The 25646-nt window shown below is 50.2% G+C and overlaps 2 protein-coding genes across 6 annotated transcripts in view; one reads left to right on the top strand and one right to left on the bottom strand.

Annotated features, from left to right (window-relative positions):
* Positions 1–1065: 1065 nt before the first annotated feature.
* Positions 1066–6832, bottom strand: TRIM50 (tripartite motif containing 50). 2 transcript variants are annotated; one of them, XM_030029496.2, is made up of 7 exons: positions 6751–6832; positions 5208–5647; positions 4211–4306; positions 3098–3328; positions 2736–2758; positions 2327–2451; positions 1066–2030 (listed from the first exon to the last, which is right to left on the bottom strand). In XM_030029496.2, exons 2-7 carry the CDS (start codon positions 5610–5612, stop codon positions 1423–1425), a joined length of 1488 nt encoding a protein of 495 aa, XP_029885356.1. In that variant the 5' UTR covers positions 5613–5647; positions 6751–6832; the 3' UTR covers positions 1066–1422. The 2 variants fall into 2 exon arrangements, with proteins under 2 accessions (XP_029885356.1, XP_029885357.1); XM_030029497.2 differs by lacking the exon at positions 3098–3328.
* Positions 6833–8177: 1345 nt separating this feature from the next.
* Positions 8178–25646, top strand: part of FKBP6 (FKBP prolyl isomerase family member 6 (inactive)) — a 35543-nt gene continuing 18074 nt past the window's right edge. For 2 of the 4 annotated variants that reach the window (XM_030028589.1, XM_030028588.2), the window contains exons 1-7: positions 8222–8468; positions 9809–9898; positions 10348–10550; positions 11847–11966; positions 13019–13213; positions 13537–13646; positions 16678–16768. In XM_030028589.1, the coding sequence (XP_029884449.1) occupies positions 8261–8468; positions 9809–9898; positions 10348–10550; positions 11847–11966; positions 13019–13213; positions 13537–13646; positions 16678–16756 (1005 nt within the window). In that variant the 5' untranslated portion in view covers positions 8222–8260 and the 3' untranslated portion in view covers positions 16757–16768. Of the gene's footprint in view, positions 8200–8221; positions 8469–9808; positions 9899–10347; positions 10551–11846; positions 11967–13018; positions 13214–13536; positions 13647–16677; positions 16769–25646 lie in introns of those variants that run through there. The other 2 variants (XM_041126901.1, XM_030028590.2) reach the window with 2 other exon arrangements.

The following is a 25646-nucleotide window of genomic DNA, read 5'->3' as shown; positions in this document are numbered from 1 at the left end:
CGTGGACGGGCAGCGGCTGTGAGGGCAGCGCGGGTGGCCTGCTGTGGAGAGACGTGCCGTCCCACCGGTGGGTCTCTCTGGCGCACTGACCGTCGTTAGCGCGTGTGGGCCCCGGTGAGGCCCTGCGGCGGGACGGGGTGCTGGAGTAAGATACACGAAGGGACAGCCCGGCCCTGGAGAGAAGGATTGTGCTTCTGGGAAGGATAAAGGATAGCAGGGGCGACCCTGGTAACACCACGTCCCGGCCCCCCCGACACGTCTTCAAAACCCTCCCAGCCTCGCCTGGCATCATAGACCAGTAACGTGGGCAAGACTCACTCCAGGGACGCCCGGATCCACCGACCCGCAGCGAGAATGCTGCAAAACTGAAGTTGTGTTGCACAGTTGGGCCACGATTAGTAATCAGTGGCATGGGTGCTGGTGGTAGTCAAGTCGTCTCAGACCTGAAGGATTGAGGGGTACGAGAACCCCGTGTAAAGGCACATTCGGGTGCCCCAATTTGCTCTGGACACCTCATGCATGGGGATAAATATTTGCCCCAGTAACAGTATATTCTGTGTCCTGGCCTCTCTCAGTCGGCATGGGCTGGTTGTGAATTTTGGTGACGAGCCTGAGGAACGGGTCCCGGGTGACTCTTTGTGGTTAGCCAGAACAACTCGCCAAGGAGCGGCTGGAGAGCTGCTGTCGGGCTGTGTGCAGGGTGGCCGAGCTGGTCAGGCCAAGCTCCTGGCTGTGTCCAGATGTCCAGCCCTGCTCTCCTCACACTGTCTCAGCCCACGGCCCCAGGCACAGTGTCCCACCCGGGCAGGCTCTGCATGTGGTTCCCCATGCCAGCTCACATCCCGGAGGAGCTGGAAGAGGCACTGCCCCAGGCAGGCTGCCGTCCTCCCGCCAGGGACTGACCTCTGCTGCCTGGCAAAGGGCTCTCTGCAGCTGCTTCTTCAGCTCCTGTTTTCCCCTCCCAGCAGCCCCTCATGCCTCCGCAGAGCACTGCGGCTGCCCGCTCAGCTCCAGCTACGGTTGGTTCCTCAGACACAGTACCAGTGTTAGCCAGCAACCAGCTCACCTAACACAAACTCTATTTATTCAGAAGAAGGACATGCCAACAAAGACCCCGGACGCTCACGGCTCACGCTTTTCAGGCAGGCGCTCCTTTCCATAGAGAGATCTTCACAGGCCAGATGTGTTTTAGGCTTTTGGGTCAGCCTGCCAGACTGGGGATGGGGATTCAGAGATCAAAGCTGGCATTTTATGCTCTTAAGAGGAGAGGGGAAGGACCCTGCTCTGCTGCTGAAGCTTACTCTGCAGTACCACAGCTTCCGCCTCAGGACAACCCTGCAAGCAGCGTGACTCCCCTCTGCTGCGGGCCACTGGGACTTGGCCACAGCCCTCCCTGGCCACAGCCTCATCCCGCTGGCCAGGCTATGGCTTCATGGGTTCCTCCGGGGCAGGATAGTTGTACGGTGCCCGGGAGTGCTGCCTCATGGCAGGTGCAGGCAGGATGATGGGAGGGGAGTAGGGCCCTCGCTCCGGCCAGCACAGGTCCACAATGGGGTAGAGCTGGCCCTGGAACTCCGCCTGGAAGGTGTAGATGGGGCTGAGTTCATCAGGGTTGTCAGCATTGTAGAAGGTCAGCTCGCCCTTCTCGTAGTGCAGGTAGATGCCAACGCGCTGGGGCCGGGTGGTCAGCGGCAGGGTGGCCCGCGGGGTGCTGAAGGCCTCGTAGACCTTCCCTTCCTTCAGGCCGATGAGCCACACGCCGTTCTCAGGAGACTTGCTCAGCTTTCCTTTGCGGCTGACTGTGCCCTTGATGATGCCCACACGCCAGTGGTTCCTGGTGCCCACAATCACCTCCCAGTAGTGCTGGCCGCAGGAGAAGCCCTTGCAGGTGAGGATGCAGTTGCTGGAGTTGAAACGCTTGGGGTTGCTGTCCCGGCGCTGGTAGAGCCCACACTGCACCACCGTGTCGCCCTTGAAGAGCTCCAGGAGGGGATGCGCTGTCACCGGGTCCAGTTTCAGCGTCTCCGGAGCTAGAAGGAAAGCATGCATGCTCCAGGCACGCTAGCAGGCAGCAGTCTGGCAGACCCCAGCTCAGCCCTGAGGGCTGGCACTGCTTAACTTCAAGCAGCTGGACTGTTATGCCAGAGCAGGCTGCTACCAGCACGAGACACAGCCAGCCACTGCTCCAGGAGCTCTCCTGGGGATGAGGAGCGCACAAGCAGAGAGCAAGACAGAGACTGGGGCAGTGTGATGCTGGCTGGGCAGCCTGTCCCACGCGCCAGTGAGCCAGGGCACCTGGCATGCTGCCAGCAGGGCAGGTCAATACCTGGCAGGACGCGGCGGTGCAGGCGCTTCCACACAGTCATCTTGATGTCGTCTTGGTGGAAACACGGCTTGAAGGACACAGGGCTAAAGATGCCATCACTGGGGTGCAGGCTGGGGAGCTCTGACCTGGAAAGATGTGGGCAGCTGTGACACAGCTGACGGGGACGGTGTGTGACCTGTTCTTACCTGGCTGCCATGTATGATGGAGCCACCAGTGTCTCACCAGCTGCTCTTGCCCTCTTCTAGGGCTGCAAGCGTGGCTCTGGCCATGGCTATCCATCACAACAGCAGTGTCCATGTGAGGCTGCACCAGCGATGCTGAGATGCCCACTGGCCTGGGACCTCTAGCCCTGGTGCGGAGGCACTGCCATCCCCATTGATGCTGTTTGCTGCTGGGTCCCACCACTCACCTGAACTGGGAGGAGCCGTATTTCTGGAAAACAAGAGAAAGAGAAAGTCAGTGGTGGGAGACTGATGGAACGGCAGCTCCTCTGCGTGGTCACAGCTGTACACATCTATGCCCTGGGCTGGAGAGGCCAGAGCTCTCCTCTCCTGGGAGAGCTAAGGGCATTGCCCCTCATGGAGGGCAGGGCTCTCCCATCGGGCAAAGCCCTGGCTGGACAGAGGGCACCTACATCTCACTTCTTGTGGTGTCCCAGCTATGCTTGGTGAGGTACCCACTGCCCAGAGCAGGGCTCAGGGCTATGAGCAGTGGGCTGAAGGCTGGAAAGCCTGCCTGACTGTCACTGCCTTCACTAGCGAGCACGCTCACCCGGATGAAATCAAGCTGGCTTTCGTTGCTGAGCACCTCCAGAGAGCTTTGCATCTCCTTAAGCCTCTGCAGGGCGTCTGATGTCTGCTTGACCTGGGACTCAATGGAAGTGATGAGCTGGGCTGCCTTCCCCTCAATGCTCTCCAGGAAGGTGGCCTTCTCCTCATCAATGTACCTGTGCAGCTCCTGGAACTCCTTCCGGATCACCCACTTGAAGACATCTGCCTCGTTCTGCAGGGAGACAGCAAGCAGCTCTGCAGGGCTGCCATGCTCCATCCCCTTCACCTGCTTTTTTGTTTCAGAGATGCCAACAGCAATGTCAACATGTCCCACCAAGCCGCCGTCCACTGGCTTTCCAAATAAAGACCAGCTCTTCACAGCAGGCTAGATGTTGTTTCATCCTGCTGTTCTCAGCTGCTCACCACCATGGCACCCCTGCCTTACGCCTCTTCTCCCCCAGATTTTGGTTTCCTGATGTCACAAGCAGCTTCATCAGAGCCTTGAAAGAGCTCTTGGCTCCCTCCGCTCCCAGGGAACAAACTGTGTCCTGGGCTAAGTGGGAGAAGAGTACAGCTCCACTTTCATTTGGGTTGAGCCTTTCTGAGGAGCCCCACTGGGAAGCTTTAGCCTCAGAAGGAATGCCAGGAGGTCCCTTGGAGACATCTACTGTGTGGGAAAAGGACACGCAGCTAAACCAGGCATAAACCCATTGTGAAACCAATGGCATTGCTCTGACTAGGAAGCCTGCTCCAAGGGGGGGTCCTTTTCACCTGTTATCTCCCCACCTCCAAGGACATTTGGTCAAACCAGCTCTGACTGCTGATCCTGCCAGGACGCTCGGTGAGGGTTACGTCACCCCTTCTGAAAACAGGGCTGTGCCACCAGAGAGGGCTACATCACCCTTCCCAAAACCAGGTCTATGTTTAATCCGAGAGAACACGCACTTCAGGGAACAGGGTGGAAGATAAGCCCTGTCTGCTATCCCAGGGAAGGGGGAAGAGGAGAGCAGTAGAGGAGGTGAGCTGGGGAGACCCAGGAGCAGAGGTTGCTCCAGGGGCTGCTTGGGACACAAAGGACTCAGGGACAGAGGCTCCCTTGGCACATGGCACTCACCGCGATGCGACTTTTGTTGTTGATGAGCTTGTTGAAGTGTTCATCCACGTTCTTCTTGTACTGGTGGACATCGGTCAGCAGTACAGACAGCTCCTCCTGAAAAGACAGCACCTCTGTGGGAGGGACCTCTCTGGCAGCCTCCTTGATCACAGGCAGTGCTTGTCAGCCCCCTGAGGAACAAATGGCCCTCAGGAGCCATGTTCTCCTAAGCTTTCTCGGGCCCTGCACATCCTGCTGATCTTCACTGTCTTGATCTAGAGGATTTGGGGTTGCCAGAGGCAGGAGAGCACTCAGAGCATGGCCCTGATCTGGATGCTGCTGACCAAGTACTCTTGCCAGGAGCATCAGGACTCTGCTCCCATTCCTGACCTCGATATCTCACACCCCGTGATGGCTCTGCACCAGGCAAGCAGGTGGCAAGCAGGTGGCAAGCCAGCACCAGGCCAGCGGCACCCTCCTAGCACCAGTGCCGGGAGCCTTGCTGGGGCAGGAGCACTTCTGGTGCCTCCTGCTTTTATCTCCCCGGTGCCAGGAGCAGAGGGGCCGGGCCGCCCTGTGCTTTTCCATTCCTGGGGCTTTCATGTGATGCTGGGCAGGGGATGCCAGCTGTTTACTCTCCCTGGCTGGGGCTCCTGTTTCCCTGCCTCCCTGCTCTCTTGCGGCACCTCACCTCAGCCTTATCTCCAGACTCTTTTTGATGGTATTTGGAAATAGTCTTGAAAGGCCACGCCGACACTCCCTGACCCCCGGCTCTCCCCATCGTGGTGCAGCCAGCGAAACTGTGAGTCCTCTCAGCCAGGGACACACTCAGCCTGAGAAACAGCTGCCCCCCAGCTCCAGGGACCTTGCCCCACATCTGGCTGTGCCATGGGACTGTGCTTCCCACCCTGGCATCATTTTCAGCCTGTCCCTTGAAGGAAAGGGGACATTTGGCCAGCAAGCACTGCAGGTGGCCTAACGCCCACCCCAGGAGCCCCGCCTGGCTCTGCCTGCCAACCTTCATCCGGCAGTATGCGGTAGAGATGGGGGTTATCTTGTGCTGGCGGTGGTTGCCAATGGTGCCGCACAGCCCGCAGATCACCTCTTGGTCGGCCTCACAGAAGAGGCTGAGGGGGTTGTGGTGCATTGGGCAGGACTCCGGGGTGGGCTCTGCCTCGCCCCGGCTCTGCAGTGCCTCGATGACGCGGGCTAGTGTGACGTTGGGTGGCGAGGCGCTGCAGTCCACGGTTTGTCGGCACACGGGGCACAGGAACTGCCCATCCAGCTCTCCGGAGAGTGACACCACACAGGACTTGCAGTACGAATGCCCACACTGCAGCATCAGGGGATCCTTGAAGACCTCCAAGCAGATGGGACAGAGGAGCTGGTCCTCCAGCTCGTCGATGCTCATCCTCCGAGCCATCCTGCCAGCTTCCCACACAGCAGCACAGACCTGGCCTGGGACACACAGGTGGGAGATCAGTCCTGTTCCAAGAGCAAGATAGAGATGAGCGAAGACGGAGAGGGGGTGAAACGGAGAAACACCTCCACTCCCCGGCAGCAGTGCAGACAGTTGCAAACTCATCATTAGGCTCCACGCAAAATCTGAGATGGTTATTTTAACCTGCAATGGGTTTGGGCTCTGGAGACGGGAGACCACACCTGGCCATGGATCTGCCTAAGGTGTCAGAAGTGACCACCAAGCTGTTCCCATCTGGGGCCTTTGCCTGGCAGGGGTGTCAGACTGCAGCCCACCTCAGAGGAGACCTGCCTATGTGCCAGGGCTGGAGTCAGAGCCAAGAGGGATTTTCAGCTGAAAATTCCATTATTGACCCTGGCCTGTATGAATTCCTACAGATCTCTTTGGGCTTATTGTCTTAGTCATGGACATCCTCAGAAAGATTGGCATTAACTCAATTGATGCATCTAAGCAAAAGCAGAAAGAAATCATAAAAAGCACATTTATCTAGGAGACAGGGACAACCACCACACGGTAAACACCTGTGAGGCCCTACTTGACCGATAAGACAGTGGGGAAGTTGAGGCACAGTGTGCAGGGCTGCGAGTGCAGCTCACCCCCTTGAAACACAGTGCAGTCTCTGGTCCCTGCAGCACTCCATGCTCTGGGCCAGCACGCCCAAGAGACACGAGCCCAAATCCCAGCCTCTCCCGCCAGTCCTGGGGCTGCAGGTGGCCAGCCTATTTAACAGCTATAAGGTTCATGCAGCATTGCCTCCCATGCTGTTCCCAGCACTGGGGGATATAACCAAGATCCTGGGCAAGTCAAAGACACGACCTGAAGTTGAAGAAAATAAACCTGAGGTCAAAGACTTGGTAATTTCCCCGGGGAAAGGGGAAGCTGTGACCTTGAGCTCAACTTTTATCATACGTTGCTATAGGAGCTTAGTGAATCAAGGAAAGCTCGACTGTCAGCCTGTGACCCATCAGACACCACAGGACCCCATATGGGGGAACCAGCTTCAGCTGCTCCCTCTGCTCACACAGAAACACCTCCCGGGGATCCGAATAACAGCCTCCCGCTTACCACAGCACTCACGCACCCTGCACAGCTTCCTCCCGGCCCCGGCTCAGGCTCCTCCGCTCATCCCAGTGCACCGAGCCCGACGGACGTCACTCGGCTTCTCCTGATTGAACTGAAGATTTTGACCTGGTCAGAGGGGCAGACGAGGCAGGTGGTGGGACCGGCAGCCCCTCGGCGGGACAGGGAGCTGAGCCGCTCCCCTCCTGCAGCCTCAGCCCTGCCAGGGATGTCTCTGCTCACCAGGGAGAGGCCAGGCAGCCTCTTGTCCCCCTCTCCTGCTCCGAGGACAGCGTCACACCCCTGTGAAGGGCTGCCCACCACCCCACCACACAGGTACTGGCACACACATCATATGACTGTGTGGGCAGGAGCCTTGATAAGAGCCGGTGGTGTTTGCTTCCCTGAGCAGCCAGTCTCCCTGAGTCCTGCTGGGGTTTCACTCATCCGCGCTGCTTGGGACATTGGAAACATTTTCACCAGAAGACTTCCTTACCAACTAAAACTCTTTTTTGGTTGAAACAGTATTTTTTTGTTGTTTGAAAACCTTTCATTCTTTTGGAAAAGACCAGAAGGAACCGAAAGTGTCACTCCTTCAGTGTGGGGTGAGGCACGTGTGTTTTTGCCTGACTATGCAAAAAATGGTTTCTCGTATAATTATCCTTGGTTCACAGATGCGTTTGGCTTATGGCCACCCTGGTGGCTTCCCTCTTGGCATTGCCCAGGAGAAGCTGCGGATGAGGGAGGCTTCTCAGCCAGAGGGTCCAGCTTTGGGCAACCCTCCAGAGGCCGTGGGGTGGGGGAAGCGGAAACAGAGGCTAAGGGATTAGCCCGGGGCTCCCACCTCAGCCTCATGCTGAAGGTATTGGGTCTTTGGGCTGCAGTAAACCAGGAGGGTGCAGTACCCGCTCCCTGAGGGGGGCTGGCAGGTGAGGACAGGCCGTGGGGATGTCCCTCCCTCCTTCGAAGGGGCCTTTCCTGCAGCCACAGCAGCACCCAAGCCAAGGTACCCCAGTCGACAGGCCCAGCTCAGGGGAGCGGGCCTGGGGCCCGTGGCTGCAGCACTAGGGCTGCTGCGGGCGCCCCGGGGCGGGGGCAGCGCAGCCCCGGACTGCGAGCAGACACGGCCCAGCGGGACCATCCGGGTTTCCCTGAGGGAAACAATGCTCGGAAGAGGCTGCTTTCCCCCGCAGGCCCGGTAGGAACAGCGGGGAGCCGGCGCAAGGCAGCTGCAGAGGCACCCGTGCCCGTGGGCAGGGAACGAGGCGGCTGCGCAGGCCCCAAGGCCCCGACGGGCGAGGGCGGACTACATCCCCCTGGGTGCACCGCGGCGCCCCGTGACCCCTCCCTCGCCCATTAGCCGATAGCTGCGCAGAGGCGTGTCCCTCCCCGAGAGGCGCCGGCGCATGGCTCTTAAGCAGCGCGTCGGGATGAGGTCGTTCCTCGGAGCGTGATTGGCTGAAGGCGCAGGGTGTGGTGGGCGGTGATTGGTGAAGAGGGCGGGGGCGAAGCGAGACGAGACGCTGCGGGTGATGGTGGGCCGCCGCGGGGCTGCGAGCGAGGCGAGGCTCGGGCCCCAGGGGAGGTCGCACCCGGCGGGGCAGGCCCCGGCTGCGTCCTCCTTCTGGTGCCTGGCGCAGACCCGGGGCCTGCGGGACCTCAGCGGCGATGGAGGCGTGCTCAAGGAGGAGCTGCGCCCCGGCAGTGGGCAGGCCGTGCCCCCGGCCGCCTCCGTGGCAGGTACTGCCGGGGCTCCAGGGCCTGAGGTGCTGAGCAGGCCAAGGTGCCCGTGCTCCTCCCGTGGGCCGCGGGAGGCCGTGTGGCAGCGGCTGGGCAACCCCCTGTCATGGGGCCCGGCCCAGTTCTCACGCCTTCTCCCGGGCTGTGTGTCCTCTGCTCCATGCTGCCAGCCAGGCATCCTGCAACAAGTGCTGTGTGACCTGGCAGCCTGGCTCCCTAGAGGTTTTGGCGCACTTTGTGGTAACATTGTGCCCTTCTTCGTGGGTACAAACCTGCAGGGTCCACTGACCATCTCCGGAGCAGCTTTCTTTGTAAATGGCAATTGTTAAATTTAATCTGTTGTTAGCAGAACTAAGAAAACCAAAAATCCCTGGAAGCATAGAGTGAAGTCAGGGTCTCGTGCTCATCTATGTCATTCACATCTCGGTGCAAGGTCCTTGCTTTGATCTGTGTGGCTGGGCCTGAAGCATGTGCTGGAGGAAGTGGAGAGGGCAGAACCTGTTGTAAAAGATCCCCTGAGCCTCTAATGTTGAGGTGCTTGTGGGTGGCAGATCTGAGTGCTTTGGACTTTAGCATGAGATCAGAACAAGAACTTAAAAGTGCTTATACAGTAGTATGTCTTTCTGTTTCAGAGACTGTCTGCTCTCCTTATCAGTATTTTAGCACTTGGAATACTCTGTTTAACTTCTTGTGGCTGACAGATTAAATGAAAGGGCATCTTGACCTTGAGAAAAGCAGGCTTTCCAGGTCCCACCTGTGCTCACAGTACAGAGAAGAAGTTTGAAGCTGAAAGTGGTTCCTGAAGTGCAAGGGCCTGGTTCCGTGTCAAGGGAAGCCCATTATACTGAGTTTTCTAACTAAGTGAGAACTGGAGTTACGCATACAGTGCCCAGGAGAGTGGCAGAGCTTGGAAGGATTCATTTTCCTCTTTGTTTCTCTTTGCAGGGCTCCAGCTTTGGTTAGGAAAGGCTTTGTTACATATTTCTGCAGACAATTGGGGCATTGTAATTGCTACAGCTGAAGTTTCCAATTCTTAAAAACATGAAATCACATCCCTTAATTAGATAGGGATCAGGACTGTGAAGCAGCTGCATTTTCTGGTGATGATGTTAAAACACAGTCAACACCACTTGGCTGCTGGGATGTGATCAGGTTTTTGGTACAAAACACAGGGTGGTTTGTGCTGCTTCTGCTGTTCTACAGCAGAAGGAAAGAAGAAAAGCAGGATAAAAGGGTGACATTGCAAAACCAACTCCCAGTGTGCTCCTGATGGTACTGTTACTGGATATGATATCAAACTCTTGCTTTTTTCTTCTGACTCCTTGCTTTGGACCCCACAGTGAAGTACTCTGGATACCTGGAACACTGGGATGAGCCCTTCTGCACAAACTACTACAGCAAGTTTCCTGGGCTGATGAAACTTGGAAAAGGTAAGTTTGAGCCAAAAAGTTTGTCCTGGGACTCAGGGTTGTAAAGACCAGCCCATTAGGACATGTCAATTTAAATGCTGTTTAGTATCTTTAGGTTATTTGAAACCTTTAAAACTTGTTAATGGAGTCCAAAATCCTTCTGCTTCACACGGGGGATGGTCAGTCTGGAACTGACCACTCTCTGCCCCTCTTGACTGTTAGTGGCAGTGGGGGTGCTTGTCTTGGTGTTTTTAGATCACCAGAGAGGAGATGTTGCTGTTCACTGTGTGCTTGGTCCCACAGTAGACTGCCTTGATAATCCATAACAGGGGGCAGCTGACCATTGTAGCTGCTGAGATATGAACTACCAAGGATTTTTTCCTCCAGGCTTTAGGACAGATTGTTGTTTGGTGTCTAAGGGGGTTTCCGTATGTGTGATTCTTATGACCTTCCAAATCTTGTTGTGACAGACATTACGCTGGGGGGCCTGGAAATTGGCCTGCTGACAATGAAGAAGGGAGAGGTGGCAAGATTTGTCTTCACACCGGATTATGCCTATGGGCGTCAGGGCTGTCCTCCTCTCATTCCCCCGAATGCCACGGTCATGTTCGAAGTGGAGGTGCTGGACTTCCTAGACTCGGATGAATCTGACACATTCTTTCAGTTGACTGCTGTGAGTTGCCTTAATAAGGTTTGAGACCTAAATCTGGAGGCTAAACCTCTGTTGTCTTTCCTTCCAGTTGCTGTGGCTCATGCATTACATATGTTTAGCTTAATGCAGGTGCAGTTATCCAGACCCTGGGCTGCTAGCTCTGCTCTGATACAAACACATGCCCTTTAATGCTGCCCCTGCATGCCTTGCTCTGTTTGCAGTCCCATGCAGAGGGAGAAGCTGGGAGCTGCCTTTGTTTGCTCCTGTGTGCTGGAGTCAGTGGAATGACTTCCATTTATTTTTAGCTTTATAAGAAACCTCATGGTTTCACTAGAGGGCACCAGCTTCCAGGAATTTTTCTGAAGGAACAGTAATGAGCTGTCTGTAAAAATGCTGTTCAGGCTGCAGTGTCCAAGTGCCTCCCCCAGCCCCCACCCTTTGTCTCTGCTTCTTGGCTGCTCTCCCAAGTGCTCTTTCACTGTTGGCTTTCCTCCCTGGTGAGTTACAGTGTTATTGTTAATTCCCCCTTTTCATGTAAAGGGCTTTGGACTGTGGTTGTGGGTCAGCAAGTGGGGCACAGGCAGCAGCACTGCTAGGGGAGGCCCTCCTCATTCCCTCCTGCTGCTGCACAGGCCATTTTTTCCCACACATAGCCCTGTGAGCAAACCACACTTGTTGCAAGAGCTTACTCCCCTTGCTAGTTGCCTACCCTTTCTGACTAACTGACCTCTCTCTGTGAGCTGGTTCAAACTAGCAAACCCAGGAGAAAACCTGTCCCTCGTTTTTTTGGTTTTTTTTAAATCTTTTTTTATTATTGTTGGGGTTTTTTGTTTTGCTGGTTGGTGTCTTGTGTGGGTGTCGGGCTGGCCCCGGAGCTGGCCTGAGGCAGCCATGCTGGGTGATGCTGAGCCATTAGAGCAATGAAGCCTTTTGATCAGCTTCACCTTTTGTGCCAGCAATAGCATTTGTGTTAACTCTCTGCTCTGTGCTAAGCAGATGAGAGAGTTGGGCAGGATTTAAGAACAAATTCCTGCTTTTTTTTCCCTCCTCTGGAGTCCTCTTGGTCCTGGTGAGCTTCCTAACCTGGTTGGTAGCACTCTTCACCAGGAGTTACCAGCACAAGAACAGTGGCATGTTTCAGCCTGGCAAAGGGAAATGCTGCATGGTGGTGTCCTGGCTGGACGCTGCAGGGGCCTTGACAACGGCCTGGCTCCTGCTCTGTGAATAGAAGGGGACTGACTGTGCAGGACTCTCCTGTCTGAGCTGTCTGCTTGTTTTCTTTTGTTTGAGCTGAAATTCAGGTATTTCTTTATACAGGAACAGCAGGATACATTTCCGCTACAAAAGGTGTTGAAAGTGGCAGACACGGAGAGAGAGTTTGGCAACTACCTCTACCGTAAGCGGCACTTCGAGGGTGCCAAAGACAGATACAAAAGGGTATGACACCAGAAAAAATGTCTTCCATTGTGTAAAAGCTGTGAAAGCAGTGATTATTTAGCTCACCATACCAAGTACAATTTAGAGATCAAATAACTTCGTTATATTTTCCAGGCATAGTTTGTTATTTAAGAACAGATCTTAGACACCTGCTTTTGTGTGAGCAACAGTGGTAAACGAAGGAGAGGGTTGGCAGAAATAGGCAGAATGCTTTTCCTTCAGGCTTGCTCTCTGTGGGCTCTAGCCGAGACAGAAGAGTACATCTCAGCAGCTGTGTGAGCCCTGAGCAGTTTGCGTGGCTGACTGCTGAACCAGAGCCTTTCAGGTCAGTTTTTGCTGGGTGATGTTATAATATAGCATGGCCTTGTATTGCAGCAGTGTGCTGATTAATGCTTTGAGAAGGAATTTAGAATCCCTTTGGTCTGGAAACAGGTATCACTGGCACACTGGGCACTCTAACATTTTTAGCCTTCCAGCTGGGAATCACAGAGTAGTTGAGGTTGGTGGGAACCTCTGGAGGTTGTCTAGTCCAGCCCCCTGCTGCAGGAGGTTGCCCTGGACTGTGTCAATTCAGGTTTTGAACATCTCCAAGGATGGAGATTCCACAACCTCTCCAGGCAGGGAAATACTCAGTTATTCCCAAACTGGAATGATGTGCCTTTGTTCCAGAGATAGTGAGGTTTTGTGATATTTTTTTCTTCCCTCCATTCAGTTGCTTTTTCTTGGTATTTTTGTAACAAAAATAATTTAAATTGCCTTTCTCCCCGTAAGATTTCTCTTCCATCTTTGTCCTTAAAATCTGAGTCCTGTGTGTAAATTTTTCTTATTCTGCCACTTTCAAGTTCTTCGATAGGTTCCTAAACCTGTAGTCTTATGGCTGAGCTGGCTAGTCGTACTGATAATGCCATGCAGTATATTTAGAGTTTTGATTATTACTATTTTTTAACTGACCTAAGTAAGCAGAAACATGGTTGTAGCTGTCTGATGAGATGAATTTCTCACTTGCCGTAACAGATTTGTTGTGCACTAGTTCTTTTTCCCTGTCTCCTCAGGCGGTCTCCATCCTTGGTCGCAGCCCTTCCAGTGAGGCAGAGCAGTGTCAGATCAATGCTTCCAAGTTGCTGGTGCTCCTGAATCTCTCTCTCACTTACCTGAAACTGGAACGTCCTGCCCAAGCTTTGGCATATGGGGAGAAGGCCTTGGAGATTGACCAAAGAAATGCCAAAGCGCTGTTCAGGTGTGGCCAGGTGGGCAAAAATAAATTCCTCTGGTAGCTACATCAAGGAATACCCTGGCCTGACTGACTGAGAGAACCTTGAATGAACCGAGGAGAACCACTAAATTCTGGGCCAGGCCTCCTAAGCTGCTGCAGCAGTTGAGGTGGTTTGTCTGCATCTGACCTCTTAGAAAATCTGGCCCTGTAAATCTGTCATGCAGATCTTTTCATGGGGGATTCCTGAGCTACCTGGATCTGTCTCAGAAGTGTTTGTGGTTGCACATGTTTGAGTCCTGAAGAATGGCAGTGAGTCTATATTTATCCTGTGATGCCTCTGTCTTCTTTCAATGGCAGGCTTGTCTCTGCATGACAGAATACGAAAAAGCCCGGGATTTCCTGGTCAGAGCTCAGCATATACAGCCGTTTAACCACGATATTAACAATGAGCTGAAAAAGTTGGCGAGGTGAGAGAACTCCTTTCCATCCCTGTGGAAGAGAGAGTGCTTAGACAGGCTGGAACACCCACTCAAAGATATTTAAAGTGTTTAAAAAAAAAAAAAAAAAACAGCACAGAACTATTGGGTTAGTAAGTGACTTGGGAAAATGCAGAAGGTTTCTCTTAGTGTGGAGACAGCTGATGCAAACATTTTGCAGACACAGCGGTTACAGGTAATGGGTAAGAAGCTGAGAGCACCCGCTCTTTCTGCACAGTTTCTCTGGGGGGATGTGTGTGTTACGCTTCTTGTGAGTAGGTAGGTCCGGGTGATGACAGGGAGATGGGGGCTGCTGAGATGCCTCAAAACCAATGAAATGCAGTAGGCTAGTGCTCAAGCTGATATTGTTCTGGATTAGTAAGTATGATTTTTCATCCCCTTTAAGATGTGTTGGTTAGTTACAGCAGCTCTTTTGCACTGCAAGTGCTTCAGTGTACAATGTTACAAATATAATGTTTGTTAAAAGTTAATTTCTTGCTGTCTTGGAGGTAGTAAGTGAGCAATCCTGAAGGAAAACTTTCCCTTCGCCCACAGGCTGAGTATAGCACAATCCTGCCAGCTTTAGTCATGCCCTAGCCCCACCAAAACATGACTAACGCTAGTCTCTCCCCTCATTCTGTTCCTCCCTTTGAAACTGGCAAAAGCACTAGCTGGTTCCCAAAAGTGTGTGCTGTACTTCTGGCACTGTTCACAGATGCAGGAGGTGATGCAGTCCCCAGCTTCAGAGATCACAAAGCAGCCCTTGAATACAAACCCTCTTTTGTGTGTTGCTGCTAGGCATTTGCAAAAAGGTTTGTAGGCAGCAGTAACATCTTCTATTAGAGTGGTTGGTGCAGCTGGAAAAGCCAGTCTTGTGGGCTGAGTGCCTTCACCAGGTAATGTTTTGGTAGAGGGCTGTCCTTGCAGATCAGTGTCCTATGTATCCACATCATCTTCAATAGTCTGTGATAACACCAAGTCTTCAAACTTGTTCTGTTGCTTCTGAAGTACAAAGAACTTGAAGGTAGTATTAACTGCTGGTCTGGAAATCTGAAATAAACCACTGCTATTCATCCTGATCTGCCTCTGGGTATGTAGCTACCAAATTGCTAGGTGAGCGCAAGCAGTTATAAAATAGATCTGGATGGCTGGCTAGCTACTCTTGGAGGCTTGGTATGTGAGTAGTGTCAAAGACCTGTGGTACAGTGCTAGAAGTCCTGATTCTAGAAGCCTCATGTGTTCCCTTAGATTTGTTCGAAATAAGTTGGCAGGTAAAAGAGCAATCTTGCTAATAATGTTGAAGTTGTGCTGCCAGGAAGCAACAAGGCATTCTACCTTCAGGGAAGCAGTGGGCAGGCTTGTCGGCTCTGACTGGAGATAGCAGCACATACAGCTAATGCTTGCGTCAGTAAGCTGAGTATGCGTTAAACCACTCAGAGCTGTGTTGTCTGGGGAGTTAATGCTTCAGTGCCAGCTAAAATTGGTGTATTTTTTGCTTTTACTATGACAAAGAGTGGAATTAGTATAAAATAGATGAAGACAATGTTATCAGGTGTTGTTAATTATGCCATACCTCAGTCTAGATCCTGTAACATTGCCAAACTGCCTTGCCTGAGAACTCATAATGTGATCTGGCAAATGCTTCAGAAATGGAATATGAATCAAAATCTTGTTCTTGGAGGCTTTTCACTTCCTTACCGAGTACATTTACACTTTGCAAAAAGGAATATTGTGTGTTAATCAACAGCTACCTTTTGCTGTCGAAAACAAAACTTTGAAAAGCATCTGTTTAACAGCTGAACCAGGTTCTTGGCAAAATTCACTTCACTGGAGAAAAAAAGGGTGAAGGTTTTGTGGAATGTGTGACTGGTACCAGCTGCAGTGGTCTTGATGATGCAAATTCTGCTGCTGGATTTGGCAGTTCTATTGGAAGGCTTGCATTGCATCAAATCCAGAACAAAATGGGGTTGTTCTGATACCTGCCATGAATCTATGCCTCCGAATGAGGGGCTCTTGGATTTCCTGCTGTGGCAGGCATGTGAGCGTGCCATCCACAGTCTATGTGGGCATCCCTCATCTACTCAGTGTGGACAGTTGTGGCAACATCTGTCTGAGACTTAACAGAAGAGACTTGCTGTGCTGGGATTTCATTGAATGAAACACTTGGAGATTTTGGACACAGGTGCTGATGGTAGGGGGCTGAGAGAACATTAGCCAATGTCACACTTGTGCTGTTGCTGGTGTGTTGCAACAAAAACCTTTGCTTTTGACCTTATATGGCAGCAGATGCAGGAAGGCTGACCATGTGGGCAGCCATTGATCCCTGGGATGGTGCCCAAACTGAGTCACCCTCTGGCTCAGGGATTCCTCACCAGTGAGACCTTGTTGCTGGTGAGGTGAGAGCACAGGGTACAGAGGACACTGTTCTTGGAGAAGCAGTGATTAGAATGGAGCAGTCTGGGAAGCTTTTGCCATGCTAATGTGGTGCTGGCAGGGAAGTGAGAATGGAGGAGGAAGCATCTGCCCTGTCATCCGCTTAGTCCGGACACAAATCCCTGCTGTCTCCTACCCATCCTCTGCCCAGATTCAGTGTCAATGGTAGATACCCTGGAGTAGGGTGCTTGGATGATGTCTCCTGCTAGGTGCTGAAGGAGCTCGCACAAAGAGTGGCACAAATGAGGAGACATGAAACTAGACCACAGGACACAGGTGGGGGTTCCTCTGCATTGTCACATCCTTGCCAAGCTGGTGTAGAAAGCATCTGGCCACCAAAAGTCAAATGATCTACTTAGCTAATAGTCACCAGCAAAGCAGAGACCCAAGGTCTGGGGATGTTTCCAGCTCTCCTTCCCTGACATGGCAGAAAGAAGGGCTTGGAGGAGCTCTGTCTTTGCTACCAGCACACTCTTATATTAGGCTAATTTATTTATATAGAAAAAAAACCCATATTTTCTGGTTGTGGCACTGACAGTTGGGTAGGCAGTCCACAGCCCATGATGCCATGCTGTGCTCTACTTTGCAGCTGCTATAAGGACTACATGGAAAAGGAGAAAGAAATGTGCTGCCGAATGTTTGCCCCTCTCAACTCTTCTTCTGGCTGACCAGAAATAAAGGTAATTAAGTTGTGAAAAAGGGTGAGGTCTCCCAAAACCTCTGTTGTGTCTGAACCATTTTCAGGTGGGGAACCTGCTTCTCTTCTGCGTGGGAGCATTCTGGAGGCAAAATGTAAGGTAATGGGACTGTGTGGAGGAGGAAGGGCAGGATGTTGAGGTGAAACACTGCTACATATTCGGGTTGGGGAATCTCTCTTCTGAGGCAAGCTGGCATGGGACAGGAACCTGAAACTAGCAGCACTTGAGTAAGTTTGGTTTTGTTGTTTCCTGTGCTGCTCATTCCAGCTATTCCTTGTCAGAGCCAGGGGGAGAAATAGCTGTGTAGTCTTGTTTCTCTGCCAATTAAAAGAAACAAAAAAAATTGTTCCTGTCAAACTTAAGAATTGGATTTCCTCCTCCTCTCCAGCACTCCTGTCTGGAGCTGTTGGAATGCCTTACTTCAGAAAAATCTAAATATTTTATTTCTGTTTTTTTTAAATATTAAAAAACCTGTTTGTATAGAAAATTTCAGATAGTTGTTTTGGACTCTTTAAAGCCTTAAATCTTCTAGCAAAATTGACAGGTTTATAAATGCACAAAGGCTCTTTGATCATTCTTTTTTTGTGAAAAACCTTTGGGGGGGTGCAAGGGGGAGTGGAAATCTTCACTGGCCTCTTGCCTCGGGGTAAACCCTAGGGAGAGAGTTGCGGAAAATGACAGCAGCCTTCTGTCAGAAAGCATCAGCAGCTCAGGGCTGTCAGAGTTTGCTGCCATTCTCTCATGCAATACAGGCAGTACCTCTTTTACTTGTAGAAAATGAGTATTGGCAGCCTTTCCATCAGTAGCAGTGCAAGTGCAGGGTGCAGGTCTGGTATTTTAAGGTTGGCTCTTTTGTCTGTGCTTGTGAGGAAGCTTGGTATTTGAGGAAGAGGTTTGACTGAATGTCTGCTTCCTAAAGCAACACAACCCTCTTCTGGCTGTATGTGCCTCCCTACTGTAGTCTTCACGCCTCCTGCCACCCCTGAGCCCAGGTCTGAGCTGGGCATGTTGCTAAACTGCCTCGGAGCATGAATTCTTCTGCCTTGGGTTCAGGATGAGACTGATAGCATCTGTTAGCAGGTACCTACACCCAGGCAAGTAGCTGTGAAAGGGGATTTAAGACTGACTAGCAGTCTTGCCAGCCTGTGCAGGACATCTGTGGCTCTGGACTTGGCAAGGAGGCTCTGATTCTCCACTTGCTGAATTTCAGAGACTTGCAGTTTAGAAGCCTGTAGGACTTGGGTCTCGTATCTGACGGTAATATGAAGCAGTGCCTGACCTGGGAAGCTTCTTGTGTCGATCTGTGCATCAGCTGGCCCTGCTTCATGGTGGAAACTCTGAATGAATGTGGTGGTCTGCTGGGTCACCAGACAGGTCCTCCATGGGTAAGGTGGTGTGGCCTCTTGTTTCCCAGAAAGCAGCTTGCAAAGATAACTGATTTCCACACAGTTGGTGTAATGGCGCATCGCTATTGTTCTAAGTAAAACAGTGTCTTTAGTTAGTGGAGACTGAGAAGTGCAAAGGGGAAGGGAAAAAGAGAAACCTCTGCTGGAGGCAAGCTTAAGGATTGGGCTGAACTCTTCATCAGCCAGTTTCTCCACTGACTCCTACTGATGCACATGTACAGCACTTTCCTGGAGTTCTCCTGCCTTACACAGCTGATGGACAGCTGTCAGATAAAAAGACTTCTAGCCTTCTTTGAAGTTGATTTTTAGTTACAGTATTAAGAATATACTAAGTCTTCCAGACAAACATAAATGACTGAGACCTACACAAGAATCTACTGTTAATTCATTGCAAGAAAAATCCCTTGCTGGAGGAGGTTCTTGCAGGGCAGGGCCTTGTGCTAGCTGGAGGTTGGTTTGCTGCTGCATCTTGCTTAAAAACTTCATTACTTATTCAAAGCAGTTCCAACTGGAGCTCCTGCTCTCTATCAGAGGCACTGCTAATTAGTCAGGCTTGAGGCAGAACATTCTTTGGTGTTTTCTGACAACTTTGTACAAGTTCAGTTTAGGGTACAAGCTGTACTCTGTGAGTCTGGCAGGCCTGCTTCATCCTTTCTCTCTTAGGCATTGAGTGAGTAGATGGCCTGTGAATGCTGCCTGTAGCTCATGTTTAACGATCCAGTGGAATCGTAACAGCTATGGAAAACTTTCCTATATACCAGCTGGCAGGTGCTTGTTAAGTGTTGACCTGACCCGTTGTCTAGCTTACCAGCTAAATGACTCAGAGCTGTAGTTGTGGCATTTTCTCCCTCCTGAAACACCACTACATCCATTCCTCTGCTTCAGAGTTCCTTCCCAGGTGGGTTTGCTATACATTTTGGTGAGTTCTGCAGTGGTTGCCCTGTTACAGGGACAAATGCTTCACTTTTCTGTACTGAATAATCCAGGGCTGTGTTGTATGTCAAACCCAGACATACTTGAGTATCTTCATTCTGCCTGGTATTTCTGTATCTCTCTGACTATAGAGTCCAGTTCCTTTAATTGCCACAAACATCTTGCTCAGAGCACATTTTCTGCCTTTTTAACAGTGTTTCAGGTCAGAATAAATCTTCTCGTTGGTGAAATGCAAGGCCACTTGTGATACTTCCTGGAGGAATTCAGAAATACTCAGAGGGAGAAATAGAAGCACAAACACTTTCTTAAATCCATCCTGCTGCAGTTCCTTCCAAACGCAGTGGCTTGGGTCTCATGCTTGCCCCTCTTTGGGTTTGGGTTATTTTCCTGCCTCTGTACACTTTGTGTGGTGCAGACGTGTTGAGCCAGGTTACCTGGGATGTGTGTAGCTCAAAGTCGTCCTCAGTGTCCCCTAAATTGCAGGATGGATGGGATGAGGACAGCTAGCTTATTGGAGCTTTTTGTTCTTCCTTGTTTGAAAGACCCAGCAGGGAAAAAAGTAATTTCTTATTGTTGTATTGCTGTGGTCTTTCATGATAAGTTAATCATCAGGTGTGGGGACAAATTGCCTAGAAATGTCTGGATTCTAGTAGAGGGTCCTTGGTGATAGTTTCATCCCAGAAATATAAGTCTCTGAGCTTTAAAAAAAAAAAATATAAAATTTAAATTTTTAAAATTTAAAAAAATATTGTAGGTGGGCCAAAGTTGAAAGCTTGCCTCTAATGTGTATCTCAGCTCAGTACACAGGGGAAGTGGTCTCAGTAGTTGAGAGCACACAGGGAAGTATTCCAGTGAAAACAAACAATGCTGAAATTATGGCAGGAAACTATGACTCTGAGGTCAAACTTGAGATTGCTACAAATAGCAGAGTATAGCAGTCCTGAAGCCATTAATTGGTGAGAATTGGCTGCAGAACTGGGGCTGTGTCACCCAGTGGTAGACTACCTGGTAGTCACCAGGTAGAAGTGACTATAATTGGGCTTAAAATAAGCAGCATTTGCCAGTTAAACTGACCTAGTAAGCTGAAGAGACTTGCAAATAAACTGAGAAGTATGTGCATAACACAGTCAAAACTCCTGCCTTGGGAAGGCTCCAGACCTTGAGTAAGCAGCAGCTTGCTCCTTCCCCTCCTGCTCTCCCTTATGACTGAGCAGATCTAAAATGTGCCTCCTGCTGATACTGTCCCTACCCACTGCATAAAGCTGAACAACAGAGAACTGGCAATTTCACTTCTTTAGGATATGCAAATTATGGTACTACTGAGATGTCCTGTTCTGCGAAGGAAATTAGGTATCTGCTTTATGCTGAGCATTGCTGGAGCGAGTGGGAAGGCTTGAAGGATGACTTAATTAAGCATTCTCCTTGCTAAGCAGAGGAAGGAGAAAAGCTTTAATAAGGTTCTTGGGTTGGGTTTGTTTTGGTTTTTTTTGTTTTCCCCTCCAGCTCTTTCCTTTTCTAGCATCTTTTTCTTTTTCAGAGGAGTTGTGCAGTTCATGCCTGCGGTAGTACCTGTAATAATACCTCTCTGGAAGATTGGTGGGCTCTGTCAGTGGAGAGATGACATGCATGCTTCCCGGTCAGGTGTACTGGACATGGGTCCCTGGTTTGAATGCTCTAGGGGTGGCTTTCCTCAGATTGGGAGATCTGGCCTGGGCTTAGAAGTGAAAAGATGATATGAAATGGAAAGGAGGGAGACCCATGCAATATCTCGGTGCCTGTCCTCCAAGGCATTGGTGAAGTGATGGTTCTCCAGCCTCATCAGAGGACTGCCTTGGGGCCCAGCCCAGGGCCATCCTCTCTAAGACTTTGCAGGTGTCTAAAGCCCAGGGTTCCCCTTTGTGTACTCAAACATGAAGCTCCCACGTGAGGTAGGAGCAGGTTCCTGGCTGCGTTTCTTCTCAAGCTCCTGTCTGCCTGCCTGAGGCCACCCAGCACACTTGCCCTGGAAAGGACAGGCTAAGCCCCCAGTTAATACCCCTGTGCGGGCTTTTATTTCTCAGAGCTTTTGTCAGCAGCTGGAAGATAAAATATGCTGCTGTTACAAATAAGTAGAGAGTGAAAAAGATGCTGGGCTCTTCTTATTCCTGTGATAATACTTGGTTTATCATGCAGGTAGAGTTTAAAGAGAATGGTCTATGTGTAAGATGTGAATTTCTTTATGAAGAAAGTTTTAGGTTTGCAGAGCATTCAGAGTTATTGGCCTTCAGTTCCAGCAGCAAGGAGACTCATGGTTATTTTAAGGTTTTCTCTGAAGTATTATTTTTAAAGTCTCCTTTCTCCACCCCTTGTGTTTCAGTTGTGATAAGCTATATGAAGTATAAGTAAAAATATTTTGTTAACCTTGATTGGTAAAAAGGCAAATTGGATAAACCTACACCGAAGTAGGTAGTGACCAAACCGATTTTGGATGGGAGCCTGCTGCAGGTGCCTGTGGCTCATAGGCTTGGGATGCGGTTACAGCTTAGTTGTGCCGGTAGCTGAGGCACAGAAGTCCCCAGTGCTGCTTTTGGTCCTTGTGGCATTGCAGACAGTGGTAAGCAGCTCTCCCAAGACTCTTGCTAACCCAGGCAGAACTGGCATGCCTGACCACCAGTCCTGCTGAACTGGGGTGCTCCGGACTTTGCCTCTGAACTGGTGGAAGAAGTGTCTTTATCCTATCTATTTCTCTTAGTCTTAAATCTGGGGATTTTAAAAGATCATGCCTTACACAGCAAAACAAAGGGCCCTTTTCCATGCTTTACTGTTGTGTGCTTGTTCTTCTAGTCCAGTTTATTGGAGGAGTGCTGAGTGTAGAGAGCTGTAACTGTGCCCATATGAAGAATCATGTATCCTCTTGGACTTGGAGGATGTTGCCACCTCTAAAGAGCAAAGGATGTTTTTCACTGCCTGATTATTTCAGTGACATCTCATCCTGAGCAGACATGTTCAATGATGTGAATTGGTGCACATGGACATGGGCCAGCTGTGGCCTGGCTGTGCCCATGTATCCTACCTGCACTGGGGTCAGTGTCGCTAAATGTGGGTGTCCCTGTGTCTCACTGCTTGGGCATGGCACTGCACTGAGGACTCTGCTACCGAGACAAGGCATCAGAGCCTGTAGCAGCACTCAGAGCAGAGGGCAGCTAGAGAACAGCAGAAGATATCTTCAACACACAATTGGGAAGAAAAAAACCCTTGATGATGGTGGTACAAACCATGCCCTGGTGGCTGATGTTCTGGGGGGCCTCCCATGGGTTTGGTGTTTTTGGTTTTTGTTTTTGTTTTTTTTTTTGCTTATTCCACAGTCTCCACTTTGTTCAAATGAAACTGCAAACTTTTAATGACCTGATACCCAAGGCTTCAGGTGAGATGCTCTTCTGATTATGAGAGGATGCTGGTCAGGGTCTTGTGAGGCCTGCCAGCTTTCTGTTCCAGCAGAGTGAGCAGTGAAACACTGACAGACTTTAGAATAGTTTAAAATACTCTAACTGGGCATTGTAGTAGCTGTGATGATACAGAGACAGCTGAGGTTAACAAAGTAAGTGCTAAGTGCCCTCAAAAGTGTTCATTGTGGCTTTGGGAAATACTCCTCTGCTTGTGAGCTGTCAAGCATTGTTTACCAAGTGCAGCCCCATAATGGGGTGTCGTTTCCATCAGCAGCAACACAGAGTGGCTGATGGGATCGGGGGCTACATCACTACCTGAACAGCACCAGGGCAGGGATTGATGTGTCTGACACGGTGGCAACAGCACTTTGCAAAAAGACAATGTTTATGGTTGTTAGCACCAAGAGGCAGGAAATACTAACAAGGGCCTCAGATTTTGGGAATGCTGTTTTCAGAAAGCCTTTTTGCTTAAGATGCAGGGGGTGTCTTGGCACTGCAGTGAGTTGGTTTGCAGAACTGCAGAGTTATTTCCAGTAAGGGTAGACATGACCTTCATGTGTCTCTCCCACTACCCACCCTGCTTTATCAGGGACCTGTTGATTTGACAGAATGCTGAGTATTACGGACATGAAACTTATCTGAGCTCTTGAAGGACTGGGAGCTGTTATAAGGATCAGTTTCAGCCCAGACTTGCTGGATGAAGTCCTTTGTGAGTCAGAAGTGTGTGTTGAAGAGTTCATCCCTTCTTTCACCTTCCCATAATTGTCCCTCTTGTGAGACCTCTTGCTCTCTGAACAGTTGTTTTGTTGCTTTGTTTGGGTGCTGTTGTAAGGGGCTTTTTTTAGAAATGGTTGGGAAAGAGCTCCGCTTTCTGTTTTTCCTTTTTGCTTTAGGTATCCTTGTCCTATCACAGATCTGAGCAGACTTGACAGATTCTTCTTCCATCATCTCAGGTTCAGGATGGTAGTGCATGTCATCAGCATTCAGGGTCTTTGGAGTCGAGACTTGTTAAAGATCTCTGGAGAATTCATCCTGCCACTGAGCTGTCTGTCTAGCATACAGGCAGTGCTTGAAACTGGCTGTGGATCCTTTGCAGAGCTGAGTATCATGACAGATTGACTTGCAAAAAAAAAAAAAAATCCTGAGAAAAGTGTATAAACACGGATCTTCAGATGGCAATGGAAGTTCACATAGCTTGGTTATATAAATGAGGAGTAGCGCATCTGCTCCTTGCACCTTCATCTGTGAATTTGGACATTTGGTGCACCTGTGATGGGGTGGTCAGAGCCTGCTCAAGCCTTCAGATGTGGGGAGTCTCTGAGCATCTGCATGCTTGTGTGCTGCCACACTCTGAAGGTAGGCTTCACAGCCATCTTGGCCATAAAAGTGAGTCCACTTGAAGCACTAACAGCTGGACATCCCCAAACAACACATTAGAGAGAGAAACGAGGGTATGGCTGACTGCAGAATCACTTCTGTAGATAGCAGATATGTGGTACCCTAATTAGGTAATTTTCTGAAGGCATGTTGCATGCTCAGAGACAGGCTCCCTGGGATGGCGATACGTCGTGTTCTCTCTAATAATTGTCCAGATAAAACCACACTAGCCTGGCATTGTAAATTGCTATTTCTTCTCCTTGTATCAGGGTGGATTGCCCAGCACATCTTGTTATCGGCTAGCTGATAGCACCCTAGCTGTTGCTGGGCTTTCTTCTTGCCATTCAGGAGAGCTGCAGCCTGTCAGTAACCTCTCATGGGGTCCACGTGGTGCATTTCAGGAGGAGCTTTTTCACATGCCAGTAGCAGTGGTTTTCTGCAGGCTGATATTCCAGAGTAGCAGTTTCTTTTGTGCTTGTTGGGGTTTGAGTGAAGAGCACTCTTCAGGCAATTGCCGTTCAAGAAGGTTTTAGCTCCTTTGCTGATCTGTGCTCCAAATGTGTGCACATTAACATCTATTTTTCCAGCGTGCTCATGTGGAGCTGTGGTGTAAGATGTACTGTATCCTTCTGACTACCAAGTCAAAACTTTCCTTCCTTTCTTCTCCATGGTCAGTGAGAATCCTATTTAGATTTGAACAGAAGTGTTGAAAAGAAGGCATTCTGTCTCCCATAACAGACAAGTGGAGGCTACATTTCTCTGAACATCCATTAAAGGCACTTCTCTGGGATGTAAAAGCCAGGCCAGCCTTCCAGGCTGCCCTCCAGAAAGCTGATGACTTGATTACTTCTCTTGAGGAGCACTCTTCTCGCTGAGGGTTATCTCAGTGCAATGCTGTTGGGAGATGCTGCTTCAAAGTATGGGTGTAATGAGGGCTGAACTGGCAATAGCTACGGTTTAAGTGCATGCTTCTTACTTTCCAGTTTTGTCGTGCTTTGACAAAAATTTTACCTGCTGTATTTCATGCCTACATGACACTTCCCTGCAGCCCTGCTAGAGCTGGAGGTAGGAAAGGCGGAGCTAGGGAAAAGGCAGGAACAGTTCTTTATGCAAGAAAGCAGCTTAAATTTTAAAGCCTTAGTTAAACATTAACTGTTAATTATGGCTTTAATGCAGAGTAAAGGTGACTGTGAATTATAAATGACCTGTGACCTGGCATGTTGCTTACTGTAAATTGATGATCGACTGCCTTGTCTTTCTGAAGCATGAATTAAAATAGCTGGTACCAACAGATTTCTATCTGAACTTCAAAGTGAGCATGTGCTGTGCTGGTTTTTGTGGCAGAGTTGCTGCCAACCTGCTGTTAAGTGAAGGAAACAAATATTGGAGCAGAGTCCTGGTTGGAGGCCACTGTTCTATGTGCAGGAGCAGCAAATGCTTTGAATGTGATCCAACTCTCTGCATCTTCAGGGCCGTGTGTTTCCCCTCTACTTCTCTTTTGGTTGTGTAGCCATTAGGTAGAAATGAAAGAGGTGAACTGATCAAACACTTCTTGAAATGGCTTTAGGGTTTCAGTTTGAATATTTTTTTAATTAGCTCAATGTAAAGACTTTAGTACTTCAAATAACAGCCATGAAACCAGAAGACTCACAGTTTGATCCTTTGTTTTTATGGTGCACAAGAAGTCTCGGTAGCTGTCGGTTTTATACCCAGCTAGGC

This window comes from Aquila chrysaetos, chromosome 10, assembly GCF_900496995.4.
Source record: "Aquila chrysaetos chrysaetos chromosome 10, bAquChr1.4, whole genome shotgun sequence".
Taxonomy (NCBI): domain Eukaryota; kingdom Metazoa; phylum Chordata; class Aves; order Accipitriformes; family Accipitridae; genus Aquila; species Aquila chrysaetos.
The sequence above is the reverse complement of the archived record's forward strand: the minus strand, read 5'-3'. Positions and strand labels throughout refer to the sequence as shown.

What these genes read in the sequence shown, in the direction of transcription:
- TRIM50 (XM_030029496.2), bottom strand. Translation starts at nt 5,612, where the DNA reads ATGGCTCGGAGGATGAGCATCGACGAGCTGGAGGACCAGCTCCTCTGT. An exon ending in GCCAGCTTGATTTCATCCGG is followed by an intron (nt 2,759 to 3,097) that starts GTGAGCGTGCTC and finishes CTTGTTTTCCAG; the next exon opens with AAATACGGCTCCTCCCAGTT. An exon ending in GCACCGCCGCGTCCTGCCAG is followed by an intron (nt 2,031 to 2,326) that starts GTATTGACCTGC and finishes CTTTCCTTCTAG; the next exon opens with CTCCGGAGACGCTGAAACTG.